Source organism: Mobula hypostoma, chromosome X1, assembly GCF_963921235.1.
Source record: "Mobula hypostoma chromosome X1, sMobHyp1.1, whole genome shotgun sequence".
Classification (NCBI taxonomy): Eukaryota; Metazoa; Chordata; class Chondrichthyes; order Myliobatiformes; family Myliobatidae; genus Mobula; species Mobula hypostoma.
This window is the reverse complement of record NC_086128.1, coordinates 8442150-8454674: the sequence shown is the minus strand read 5'-3', so window position 1 is coordinate 8454674 and position 12525 is coordinate 8442150. Positions and strand designations below refer to the sequence as shown.

The window sequence follows — 12525 nt, the reverse complement described above, 5'->3', positions numbered from 1 at the left end:
GAACAGAATCTGCATTACACCTCTGGGAGGAACTACAGCCAATGGGGAGAGCCAGTTGTGGAAAACCCCTTTCCCTGTGACAGATAGCAGGGAGCTTGCTTTGTAATTACCACAATCAGAACTTGCTTCTTTGTTGGATAGAGTGGATGTGGAGAGGAAGTTTCTGATAATTGCGAAGTATAGGATCCAAGTGCACAGCCTCCGAATAAGTGATGTCCCTTTGGAACTGAAATAAGAAGGAATTTCTTCAACCAAAAGGTGGTGAACCTGCAGAATTTGTTGCCACAGAGGGTTGTGAAGGCCATGTTATTGTCATGGTCTCGACTGAACAGCGGTAGGCATCCTAGTTTTGGCACTCTAATTCTCTGAAGTACAGTTAGCTGCCACTGTCCCTTTAAGACTCAGACTGCCACATTTCTTCATGGAACGTCTGTACTTAAAGGCCTCATGCTGAGCACTCAGTGCTCAATTGTAGGAGTTCCATTTCTCGTACTACTGTGTGTGATTTTGCCTTTGGATTTCATTTGTGTCATCTTGTTTATTTTGAGTCTGAGTCTGAGTTATTTCTAGACCTTACTTTGCACTTGGGTCACCACAAGTGGCTTTCTCATTACAGTCATTGGGCAGGGACTGATAGGTTCATGGTTGGTAAGGGGGTTAAAGATCATGGGGAGAAGGCAGGAGAAGGGGTTGAAAATATTCAAACATGATTAAGAGGTGGAGCAGACCCCATGGGCTAAATGGCCTAATTCTGCTCCTATATCTTTTGGTCTTATGGCTGCCTTGAAGGTAGTGATGATTTCAGCATCTCTAGGGTCCCTGGTGTGCCCTTTTCCACCCAAACAAAAGTTCAAAGTTCAAAGTAAATTTGCTATCAAAGTACATATATGTCTTCATGTACCACTTTGAGATTCATTCCTTTGCAGGCATTCACAGAAGAACCAAGAAATACAATAGAGTCAACCAATAACAACACAGAAAGACTGACAAGCAATCAATGTGGAAAAGAAGACAAACTGTGCAAATAATTATTATAACAAGCAAATAAATAACACTGAGAACTTGAAGTGTATAGTCCTTGAAAGTGAAGCTATAGGCTGTGGAACCAGTTCAAAGCTGAGGTGTGTGAAGTTATTCGCACTGGTTCAGGAGCCTGATTGTAATAACTGTTCCTGCACCTGGTGGTGTGGGTCCTGAGGACCCTGTACCACCTTCCTGATGGCAGCAGCAACAAGAGAGCATGGCCTGGATGGTGAGGGTCCTCAGGGATGGACACTGCTCTCTTGTCGCAGCACTCCTAGCAGATGTGCACAATGGTGGGGATGGCTTTTCCTGTGATGGACTGGGCTGTAACCACCACTGTCCTGGGCATTGGTGTTTCTACTCCAGACCATGATACAACCAGTAAGGCTACTCTCCACTCTGATCATCTGTAGAAGTTCGTCAAAGTTTTAAATGACATTTTGAATCTGCGCAAACTTCTAAGAAAGTAGAGTGCTACCATGCCACCTTTGTGATGGCACATACATGCTAGTCCCTGAACAGGTCCTCTGATAAGATAACACCAAAGAATTTAAAGTTACTGACCTTCTGCACCTCCAATCTCCTAATGAGGACTGGCTCATGGACCTCAGTTTCTTCCTCCTATAGTGGGTGGAAACAGAAACAGAAAACACTGGAGACACTCAGTAAGTCAGGCAGCATCTGTGGAGAAAGGTATAGATTATTGTTTGAACCAAAAACCCTTCATCTGAACAGACAGGCACCATATCATCTACACAAATGACACTAAAACATTCTCACAGCTCCATCACAGCAAGATTTCTAAGAGAACAGAGGAAACGATTCAAGGTTGTTTTCAGTATCTCCCTGAAGAATGTAAAGTCCTCTCGCAGATTGGTGAGATTTCCTGGCCTGTGATCATTCAAAACAGGAAAAGAGCATCCAGATAGGCTCTGAAGAGTTTGTGCTCACATGACCAGGCCACTCTAAGGCCAAGAAGAAACTACAAAAGGACTGCTTAAGATCTCAAAAACCCCACCCACCTTCAAAGGTTACCTGCTCCATCTGCAGCAGAATTGGAGTGGAAGTAAATCATTCCTGCCCTCGTAGAGAAGCACAATTGATGGGTCACTTGGAGTGATTCTTTATTGCACATTATCTAAACCTGGCCCTGCATGGACATTTAAAACAATTCAAAACAAAGTGGTGATCTGCTTTATTGCTGAATTGGATTTTAACACCACTGAGGTCAAAATGGACTGTTGATTGCATAAAGTTTGTATCTACTCCAGCATTTAAATTAATCTTGTACTTTTCTTTCTGTGATTATTCCTTTCATCAAATCAGTGGAACACAGTCACATTTTCTGACTTGAGTCTTACGAGTCCTGTTCCTGGGTGAAGCCAGCAGGATGTAGATCTGTAGGGCACATGTCCCGTGTCCCTTCCCCACCTCTCCGAACCTTCCTCCCTCATCTCATTCCCATCTTCCTGCCCCAACTCACACCAAACATAGAAACATAGAAAACCTACAACACAATACAGGCCCTTCGGCCCACAATGCTGTGCTGAGCATGTCCTTACAGTACTTCAGAAATTACTAGGATTACCCATAGCCCTCTATTTTTCAGTGCTACATGTACCTATCCAGGAGCCTCTTAAAAGACCCTATCACCACCGCTGCCGGCAGCCCATTCCATGCACTCATCACTCTCTGCATAAAAAAAAACTTACCCCTGACATCTCCTCTGTACCTACTTCCAAGCACCTTAAAACTGTGCCCTCTTGTGTTAGCCATTTCAGCCCTGGGGAAAAAGCCTCTGACTATCCACACGATCAATGCCTCTCATCATCTTATACACCTCTATCAGGTCACCTCTCATCCTCTGTTGCTCCAAGGAGAAAAGGCCGAGTTCACTCAACCTGTTCTCATAAGGCATGCTCCCCAATCCAGGCAACATCCTTGTAAATCTCCTCTGCACCCTTTCTAGGAGCACAGTATTCCAAGTGGGGTCTGACCAGGGTCCTACATAGTTGTAACATTACCTCTCAGCTCTTGAACTCAATCCCATGGCTGATGAAGGCCAATGCACCGTATGCCTTCTTAACCACACAGTCAACCTGCACAGCAGCTTTGAGTGTCCTATGGACTCAGACCCCAAGATCCCTCTGATCCTCCACACTGCCAAGAGTCTTACCATTAATACTATATACTGCCATCACATTTCACCTACCAAAATGAACCACCTCACACTTATCTGGGTTGAACTCCATCTGTCACTTCTCAGCCCAGGTTTGCATTGTATCAATGTCCCACTGTAACCTCCAACAGCCCTCCACACTATCCACAAAACCACCATCCTTTGTGTCATCAGCAAATTTACTAACCCATCCCTCCACTTCCTCATCCAGGTCATTTATAAAAATCACAGAGTAAGGGTCCCAGAACAGATCCCTGAGGCACACCACTGGTTACCCACCTCCATGCAGAATATGACCTGTCTACAACCACTCTTTGCCTTCTGTGGCCAAGCCAGTTCTGGATCCACAGAGCAATGTCCCCTTGGATCCCATGCCTCCTTACTTTCTCAATAAGCCTTGCATGAGGTACCTTATCAAATGCCTTGCTAACATCCATATACATTACACCTACGGCTCTACCTTCATCAATGTGTTTAGTCACATCCTCAAAAAATTCAATCAGGCTCGTAAGGCATGACCTGCCTTTGACAAAGCCATGCTGAATATTCCTAATCATATTATACCTCTCCAAATGTTCATAAATCCTGCCTCTCAGGATCTTCTCCATCAATTTACCAACTACTGAAGTAAGACTCTCTGGTCTATAATTTCCTGGGCTATCTCTACTCCCTTTCTTGAATAAGGGAACAACATCTGCAACCCTCCAATCCTCCGGAACCTCTCACTTCCCCATTGATGATGGAAAGATCATTGGCATAGGCTCAGCAATCTCCTCCCTCGCCTCCCACAGTAGCCTGGGGTACATCTTGTCCTGGTCCGGAGACTTATCCAACTTGATGCTTTCCAAAAGCTCCAGCACATCCTCTTTCTTAATGTGTACATGATCAAGCTTTTCAATCCACTGTAAGTCATCCCTACAATTGCCACGATCCTTTTGTAAACCATCCCTGGCTCCTTCCTAGCCTCACCAATGCCCTTCCCCTCACCCCACAGATGTCATTACCAGCTTTGGCACAGATGAATCTTGAAGCTGGGTTGTATCTGAATCTTGCTCAAGGCTGGGTTAAGCTCAGAGGTTCCTGTTCAAAGAGTCAGGACATCTCCCTCCTACTCATTTTATCTTGGGAAAAATCATTGGGAAGAACAATAGGAAGATAATTGTTTCTTTCATGTGATCCTAGTGTTCCCTGCAGGTCAGTGATACCAGCAGTGTGTCTGTGGGTAGTAGCAGGTTCCACAACTGATGTCTCCACATGTGAATAGGACTCCTTGATAGTCTGCAGCTATCATAGTCAGAGTGGGGCACCTGTCATCAATCAAACATAAAGTGAATTAAGAATGGTGTAAGAACCATTTTGGAAAAAAAAATAGACTTAGAAATATAAGGCATGAGAGATTTCTTAGAGCCATAGAACACTACAGCAAAGAAATGGACCCTTCGGCCCATCTAGTCAATGCTGAACTATTAATGTGTCTAATCCCATTGACCTGCACTCAGACCATAACCGTCCATACCCCTCCTACCCATGTACCTATCCAAACTTTATTGAAATGTTGAAATTGAACCCGTATCCACCACTTGTGCTAGCAGCTTGATCCACACTCTCACCATCCTCTGAGTGAAGACGTTTCTCCTCATGTTCTCCTTAAACATTTCGCTTTTGACATTTAACCTATGACCTCCAGTTGTAATCCCACTAAATCTCGGTGGAAAAAGCCTGCTTGTATTTACCCTATCTCTACCCCTATAATTTTGTACACCTTTATCAAATCTCCTCTCAACCTTCTACATTCTCGGGAATAAAGTCCAAACCTGTGCAATGATATATAACTCAAGTCCTCCGGACTCGGCAACATCCTTGTAAGTTTTCTCGGTACTCTTTCAATCTTATTTACATCTTTCCTGCAGGTAGGAGAGCAGAAATGCACACAATATTCCAAATTAGGCCGCACCAATGTCTTGTACAACTTCGACATCATTCCTGCACTCATTACTTTGATTTATGAAGGCAAATGTGCCAAAAGCTTTCTTTATGACTCTTATTTACCTGTGATGCCACTTTCAATGAATTATGGACCTGCAATCCTAGATACCTCTATTCTACTTCACTCCTCAGTGCCCTGCCACTCACCTTGTGAGACCTACCCTGGTTGATCCTCTAAAGTGTAACATCTCGCCACTTGTCTGCATTAAATTCCAGCTGCTATTTTTCAACCCATTTTTCCAGCTGGTCCAGGTCCTGCTGCAAGCCGTGGTAGTATTCCTCACTGCCCACTACTTGAGCATGTTTATTGCACCTTTGTGTGACCAAAGCAAACCAGATTCTCTTCCTCCCCTGCTGTAGTAATTTATGCTTTTTGTATGATGATCTTGATAATGATTATTTTTACCGTTCAGGGAATATTTCTGCAGGCAGTGAAGTTTAGTTACACAGTCGGACACAGCCTGTCTCTCCTGTCACTGAGTGCTGCCATGGTCATTCTCTGTCTCTTCAGGTAAGTACTCCTCTATTACAGGTGTACTCCTTGAATCATAGAGCATTGTCTCAGTTTATTTCTCCACACAAACCATAAAATAAACTGCCCTTGCTCTCCATTCTCTTGAAACCTCACCACATTGAATTCACATTCTCATTTACACTCTGTACTATTCTCCCCATGTTTCCTCTACCCTTTAATATCCCACTGTAATCATAGTCTAATCAGACTGGTCCACTACCTCCCGTTACCCAACATGATTTTACATTGCATATTTTTAGAAAGGGATTGAACCCAAAACTCCAGTTCTCAGAAACCAGAAAGCTGCTATTGACCCACAGCAAAAGTGGTATGGAGAGGGACAAAGCAGCTCCAAATGTAGGACAACTGACTGTCATACACAGCCAATAAAATTCACACCCAGCAACTCACTGTATGAGAGAGAAGAGTCTTAAAGAGTAGAGACCAAAAACTGAATCATTGACTCACACAGCAGAGGAACAAACCCCTCAAGTCCCCTTTGACCATTTATGCTAATCTTATTTTATTCACCCAACATACACGTCAACTCCTCTCAGATTCTGTTGTTCGTCCATCGTTGTCGTTGATGAGGACCTCGACACCATTATGATGATGATGGTGTCGAGACTAGCGCATGATTTGGATCTAAGTGAGGGAGAGTTGCACAGTGTCAGCCTCACTCTCTCTTCCCAATTCCCATCTGGGTCCAGTGGCAAGACAAGAATCGTGACGGCTGGAGATGGGACTAGGCGCAGTGGATGACCAGGACGTCTTCTGTGTCCAGTTGTGCTCTACACATTGCACGACACTTGCAGAGACCGCCTTCTTGACCGTTGGACCTTCCATTGGTCTTGTCCGCTCAATCCACCGGAGTCTGTCTTCACATGCTGGGATAGACATCTCCCTATCTCACCGAGGGTTTGAGACCCGTCGGCTACCCTCACCTGGTTTAGCCGGCTTGTTGAAGCCGTTGCCCGGGGTGTGGCCACTGTCGCATGCAAACAGCTACGGGGAGCCACAGGTGAGAGCTGAGTGCCAGGTGGGGACCAAAGGTGGACTAACTGCCCTGAAAAGGACGCGACATGTTCCCCCACCAGAGGTGCTACCCCTCCCTGACACCCCATATACCCCTAGATCACCTCAGATTCTACCACTAACCTACAGACTATGGTTGATTGCAACAGCCAATTTACTTAGCAATCCATGTCTATAGGATGTGGGAGAAAATCGGAGCTGCCAGAGTAAGTCCACTCAGACACAGGAGAGTATGCAAGCTCGGGTCACTGAGCTTGAAGCTGCTGGTCTCTCCGTTATGTCACTGTGCCACCCTGCTTAGCAATCATCCAACACACATTTTGTATGAGAACTGTTTGGAAGAAGTAGTGGAATAGTTGTCATTGAAAGAAAAGCTCAGGTACAAAAAGACAAATAGGAAGAATTTATGTTTAAAATTCTGCTGCCTACTATTAGTCCAGCTGCTCCCAGACATCAGGGCATCAGCTTAGATTCAGTAACTTAGAGTTGACTGCCATCTGCTCCAATCCACCTTGGCAAAAGAAAGTAGAATTAGTCTGGATGACTTGAACAACATGAACAGGAAGTGTTTCAGGGAAGCAGTACAGAGGTTTAGTCAGAGTTAGGGGGTGTGATGGTAAGGTGGACAGTGTTTTGGTCAAACCAAGCCATCATGTTCATGATTAGTTTTGGCCATAAAACAGCGTGCCAATTGATGGGGGAAAAAAAAACACATCATCTATACGCCTTATATTGAAACCTTGGCTTTTGATGAGATCCTAGAGGAACTGGGCCCAAGAAATCAGACTAGATTGCATCAATTTTCATGTAAAATGCAATCCAGATTGTCAGAAAAATAGTCTGAGCTCTGTAGTAGAGTGTGGAAAAACTTTCTTGTGTAAAGATGTTCATTTGTAGGCATCAAATAAATGTTTTGACGGTTTATCACAAATTTACAGGCACCAAATAAAACATAAGGCAGGAAGGCAGGGAAACAGTAACCATAAAATGAGAGGGTGCTGACAGTCCTGACTAGAAACTAACACCAGGAAACAATTGGTTTAGATCAATCAAAATATGCTTATGTCTATTTATTCCCTGAGCAGTCTCCGAATCCCATGTGCTCCCATTTAACTCCTGCAAGACTTTACCACCCACTCACCTGTACACCAGGGATAATTCACAGTGGATGACTAACCTACCAACCCAATATAAAAGCAACAACCTATATGCTGGAGGAATGCAGGGTTTCAACCCAAAACTTTGACAAAATTCCCTTCCTCCCCGGTGCTGTTCAACCCATGGAGTTATTTATTTGTTTATTCCATGATACAATGTGGAGTAGGTCCAATTAACCCTTCCCTAATCATGAGACAATTTACAAAGACCAATTAACCTACCTGGTATGTCTTCGGACTGTGGGAAAACACACACACATTTCATGGGGAAGGCGTACAGAGGCTCCTTACAAAACAGCACCAGAATTAAACTCGGAATGCTTCGAGCTGTAATAGTGTTGCACTAACTGCTATGCTACCACAGCACCCAGAGTTGCTCCAGCACATTGCTTGCTGCTCCAGATTTCAGCATTTGTAGTATCCTGTACCTCTGCAATGCTTTCATATAATTTACATTCCATTCTAAGTGATCCATTTTCCTTTCATCACCAATTTAATCTGTTGTTAGCTACTGCCATGCTCTCCACTTAATTCATTAGCTCTTGTTTTTTGTCTGTCAATCAGCACTGAGAAAGGTCTTTTTTTCCTGTCTTAAATCTCTTGCAACTGAGTTAATTTCCATGGTCTATCATCCTATAATCCTGAACCACTGAAGGCATGTCTCTTTCTATCTGTTCTCTGTAAACCTTTCAGAAATTGAATCACATGCAACAAAATCATCATAATTCCCAGTTCCAAGAAAACAGCAGTAATTTTTATTACTCTTCTATTTCAATTTCCTATTTAACAACCAGAATCCCAGTTAATCCATTCTTTTCTTTCCTGCCCTCCCCTCTCCAACTCAATGATATTTCGAGGTCCAAACAGGAAAGCTAGGAAGGTGAGAACGAATATTGAAACTATAGCCAAGTATAAAAGTGGGAAAGGGGATACTGGACGAAAGGCAAGAACTTTTTTACCAAAAATTTTGCAATTCTTTCTAGCTGAAAGGCTGATACAAAGATATAAGAATTGGAACAGAGAAGTACTTTGGTTGGCTCCATGCCTGTGGCTTGGTGATCATAGGGTCAGAGAGTTGAAGAATCTAGAGTTGGTGCCTTGGCATTGTGGTTGGGAGAACTTGAACACAAAATGATTAGAAACACTACTCTTCATGTCTTAGGAGCTTGAACCCAAGCCCTGCTGCTGATCCTCCTTGTTTGGGTTCAGATTCAATTGGCTCAAATTCAAAATATCATTCTTACTTTTACTTGTTTTACATAAAGGTAAACACCAATGTCACTTATACTTTATTCATTTCAAAATATGAAGGGCTGTATATCTTCTCACTCTGAGGAAGTTATTAGAACAAAGTTAATTATTTAAGAAACCTCTTACATATCCCAGGAATATATAAGAGGTTTCTTCATAATTAACCTTGTTCAAGCGGAGCAATGCTTAAAGAGGGACTTCTTGAGGGATCGTGTAACAAGACCATTTTAGAAATAAGAAGGAGATGGCCATCTTAATAGGGCTATATCATAGACCCCTAATAGTCAGTAAGAACTTGAGGAGCAGATGTGTCAAGAAATTGTAGAGTTCTTCAACTATAATAATAAGGTTCATGCATCGTCATCGATGAAGACCTCGACACCATTAGTACTTTTTACGAGGTCGAGTTGCTAGCTCGACACTCAACCCAGCACGGATGGAAAGCGTGCCTGGGAGCGGCTTGACTGGATTCAAACTCGGGAACCTTCGCTCCTGGAGTCCGGCGCTGATGTCACTGCGCCACCAGCCGGCTGATGGTGTCGAGACTAGCGCTTGATTTGGATTTAAGTGAGGGAGAGTTGCCAATTCCCAATTCCCATCTGGGTCCAGTGGCAAGACAGAGTCTAGACGGCTGGAGATGGGACTAGGCGCAGTGGATGACCAGGACATCTTCTGTGTCTTGTCCTGCTCTACACGTTCCACGACGCTTGCAGAGACTGCCTTCTTGACCGTTGGACCTTCCATTGGTCTCGTCCGCTCAATCCGCCGGAGTCTGTCTTCACATGCTGGGATGTGAAGACAACTCCCTATCTCACTGAGGGTTTGAGACCCGTTGGCTACGGGGAGCCACAGGTGAGAGCTGAGTGCCGGGTGGGGACCAAAGGTGGACAAACCGCCCTGAGAAGGACGCGACATGTTCCCCTACCAGAGATGCTACCCCTCCCTGATGCCACATACGCCCCAATATAATTCTTGGAACATATGCATATTGCAGGTACCCAGAGCCTGACCAAGTGCACCCTTGGACCGAATGAGAGGCTAGGGAAGAAGTCACATAGGTCCTTCCAGAGATATTTGCTTCATCATTAGCCACTGGTGAAGTTTCAGAAAACTGGAGGGTAGCTAATGTTGTTCCATTGTTCAAGAAGGGTGGCAAGGACTGGCCAGGAAACTGGTGAGCTTACCAAATGTTGTCGGAAAGTTATTGGAGAGAATTCCAAAGGACAAGAGCCATCATCCCTTGAATAGTCAAGGCCCGATCAGGAATAGTCAACATGGTCTTGTGCATGAGAGGTCATGTCTGATGATTTTTTTGGTTTTTTTTGAAGAGGTGACTAAGGAGATAGACAAAGGTTGGGCAGTGGATTTTAGTAATGTCTTTGGCAAGATCCCACATGGCAGGCTGATCTGGAAGTTTAGGTTGCTCGGGATTCAGAAGGAGCTAGTGAGGTGGGTCAGAATTGACTCAATGAAAGGAAACAGCGGGTGATGGTTGAAGGACGATTCTCTGACTGGAGGCCTGTGACTAGTGAGGTACTCCAGGAGTCAGGGTTGGAGCCTCTATTATTTATTATTTATATAAGCTATTTGAATGTGAGTGTCTATGGCAAATTTGCTGATGATGCTAAATTATAGGGTCTTGTTATAGTGAAGAAGGTTACAATGAGTTGCAAAGAGATCTTGATCAGTCAGGGAGATGGACTGAGGAATGACAAATGGATTTCAACTTGGGTGACTTATGCAGTGAATAGCAGGGCACTGATGAGTATTGTAAAACAGAGAGACCTGGGAATACGAGTGCACAGTTCACTGAAAGTGGCCATGCAGGTAGACAGTGTGGTTAAAAAAGTCTTTAGCATGCTAGCCTTCATTAGTTGGGACGTTGAGCTAAGGAGTAGGGGATTAATGCTATAGCTATACAAGTTGCTGGTTAGGCCACACTTGGAGTGTTGTGTACAGTTTTGATTACTGTTATAAGAAAGGCAATGTCAAGCAGGAGAGGGTGCAGAAAAAAATTATGAGGATGCTGCCTGGACTAGAGGGTCTAAGCTATAGGGACAGGTTGGCCACACTGAATCTTTATTCCCTGGAGTACAGAAGAATAAGGGGTGACCTCAGAGAAGTTTATAAAATCATGAGGAGCATCAATACAGTGAATGGTCATTGCCTTTTAACCAGGGTTGGGGAGTCCAAATCTAGAGAGCACAGATACAAGATTAAAGAGGAGAGATTTAAAAGAGACCACAGCAAACCTTCGAACATTAAAGCTTTTGATAAGAACAGGCCATTCAGCCCAACAAAGCTTACCAAATTCCTATCACATAGTGTGTTGAAATAGCTATCGATTTTAGATTTGAAAGTCTCTCAGGTACTACTCTCAACTACACAACTAGGTAGCTTGTTCCATGTGTCCACAACTCGCTGTGTAAAGAAATGTTTCCTGATGGTAGACTGAAACCTCCCTTAAACCAGTCTCCACCTATGGCCCCATGTCCCCGTTGATGGATTAATTTTAAGTAGCAGCTGGCATCCACCTTACTTATAACCTTAATGATTTTGAACACTTCTGTCATGTCTCCTCTCATTCTATGTCTACTTAGGCTAAAAAGATTTAATTCTTCCAATCTTTCTTCATAGCTCATATCCTGCAGACCTGGAATGAGTGTAGTCACCCTTTTCTGGACTCCCTCCAGTGCCTTCACATCCCTCACACAATATGGAGACCAAAATTGTACACGGTACCCTGGGTGTGGCCTCACAAGCGCATTATACAGATGAAGGAGAATGTCTTGACTTGAACTCCAGTGAGTGCATTATATAGTTCAACATTCTATTAGTCTTGCTAATTGCTTCTGTGCATTGTAACTTCATTCCACAGAGGGTAGTGAGTACCTGGAGTGAGCTGCCAGAGGAAGTGGTCGAGGCAGGTACAATTGCAACATTTGAAGTGGTTGCATAAGAACATGGAGGGAGGAGCTAGGAAGGTTATGGACTGAATGTAGACAACTGGGACTTGCAAGGAGGATGTAAAAGGCCCTGTTTCCGTGGTGTGTTACTTTTTGAGTGCAATTGATGCTTGGGTTGTCTCTGGAGGGTGTAGCAAATGTGAAGACATTCAAGTCATTCCAGAGGCTGTTGGATGTTGTGCTGAGGATTTGATAGGTTTAGGGTATACTCCCTGTGAGCACCATTATCTTACAATGAGACATCACTATGATCAGAAATTCTCAGCCCCCTTTGGGAACCTGAGATGAATGCTGGAATAGGCTGCCAATAATTATTCCCCACACTGCAAACTTCAAATGCACAGTTTGGGGATTGGAAACTTGCTACACTGTTGTCTGCTCTAAGCCTGCATTCACTTAGTCAGGATCACCTAG

General features: G+C 43.9%; 1 protein-coding gene across 1 annotated transcript in view; it reads left to right on the top strand.

Moving 5' to 3' along the window:
- The window catches only part of LOC134340321 (vasoactive intestinal polypeptide receptor-like), a 238928-nt gene that overhangs the window by 155292 nt on the left and 71111 nt on the right, over positions 1-12525 (top strand). Inside the window, exon 5 of the mRNA XM_063037409.1 lies at positions 5602-5699. Coding sequence (XP_062893479.1) covers positions 5602-5699 — 98 coding nt within the window. The remainder of the gene's footprint in view (positions 1-5601; positions 5700-12525) is intronic.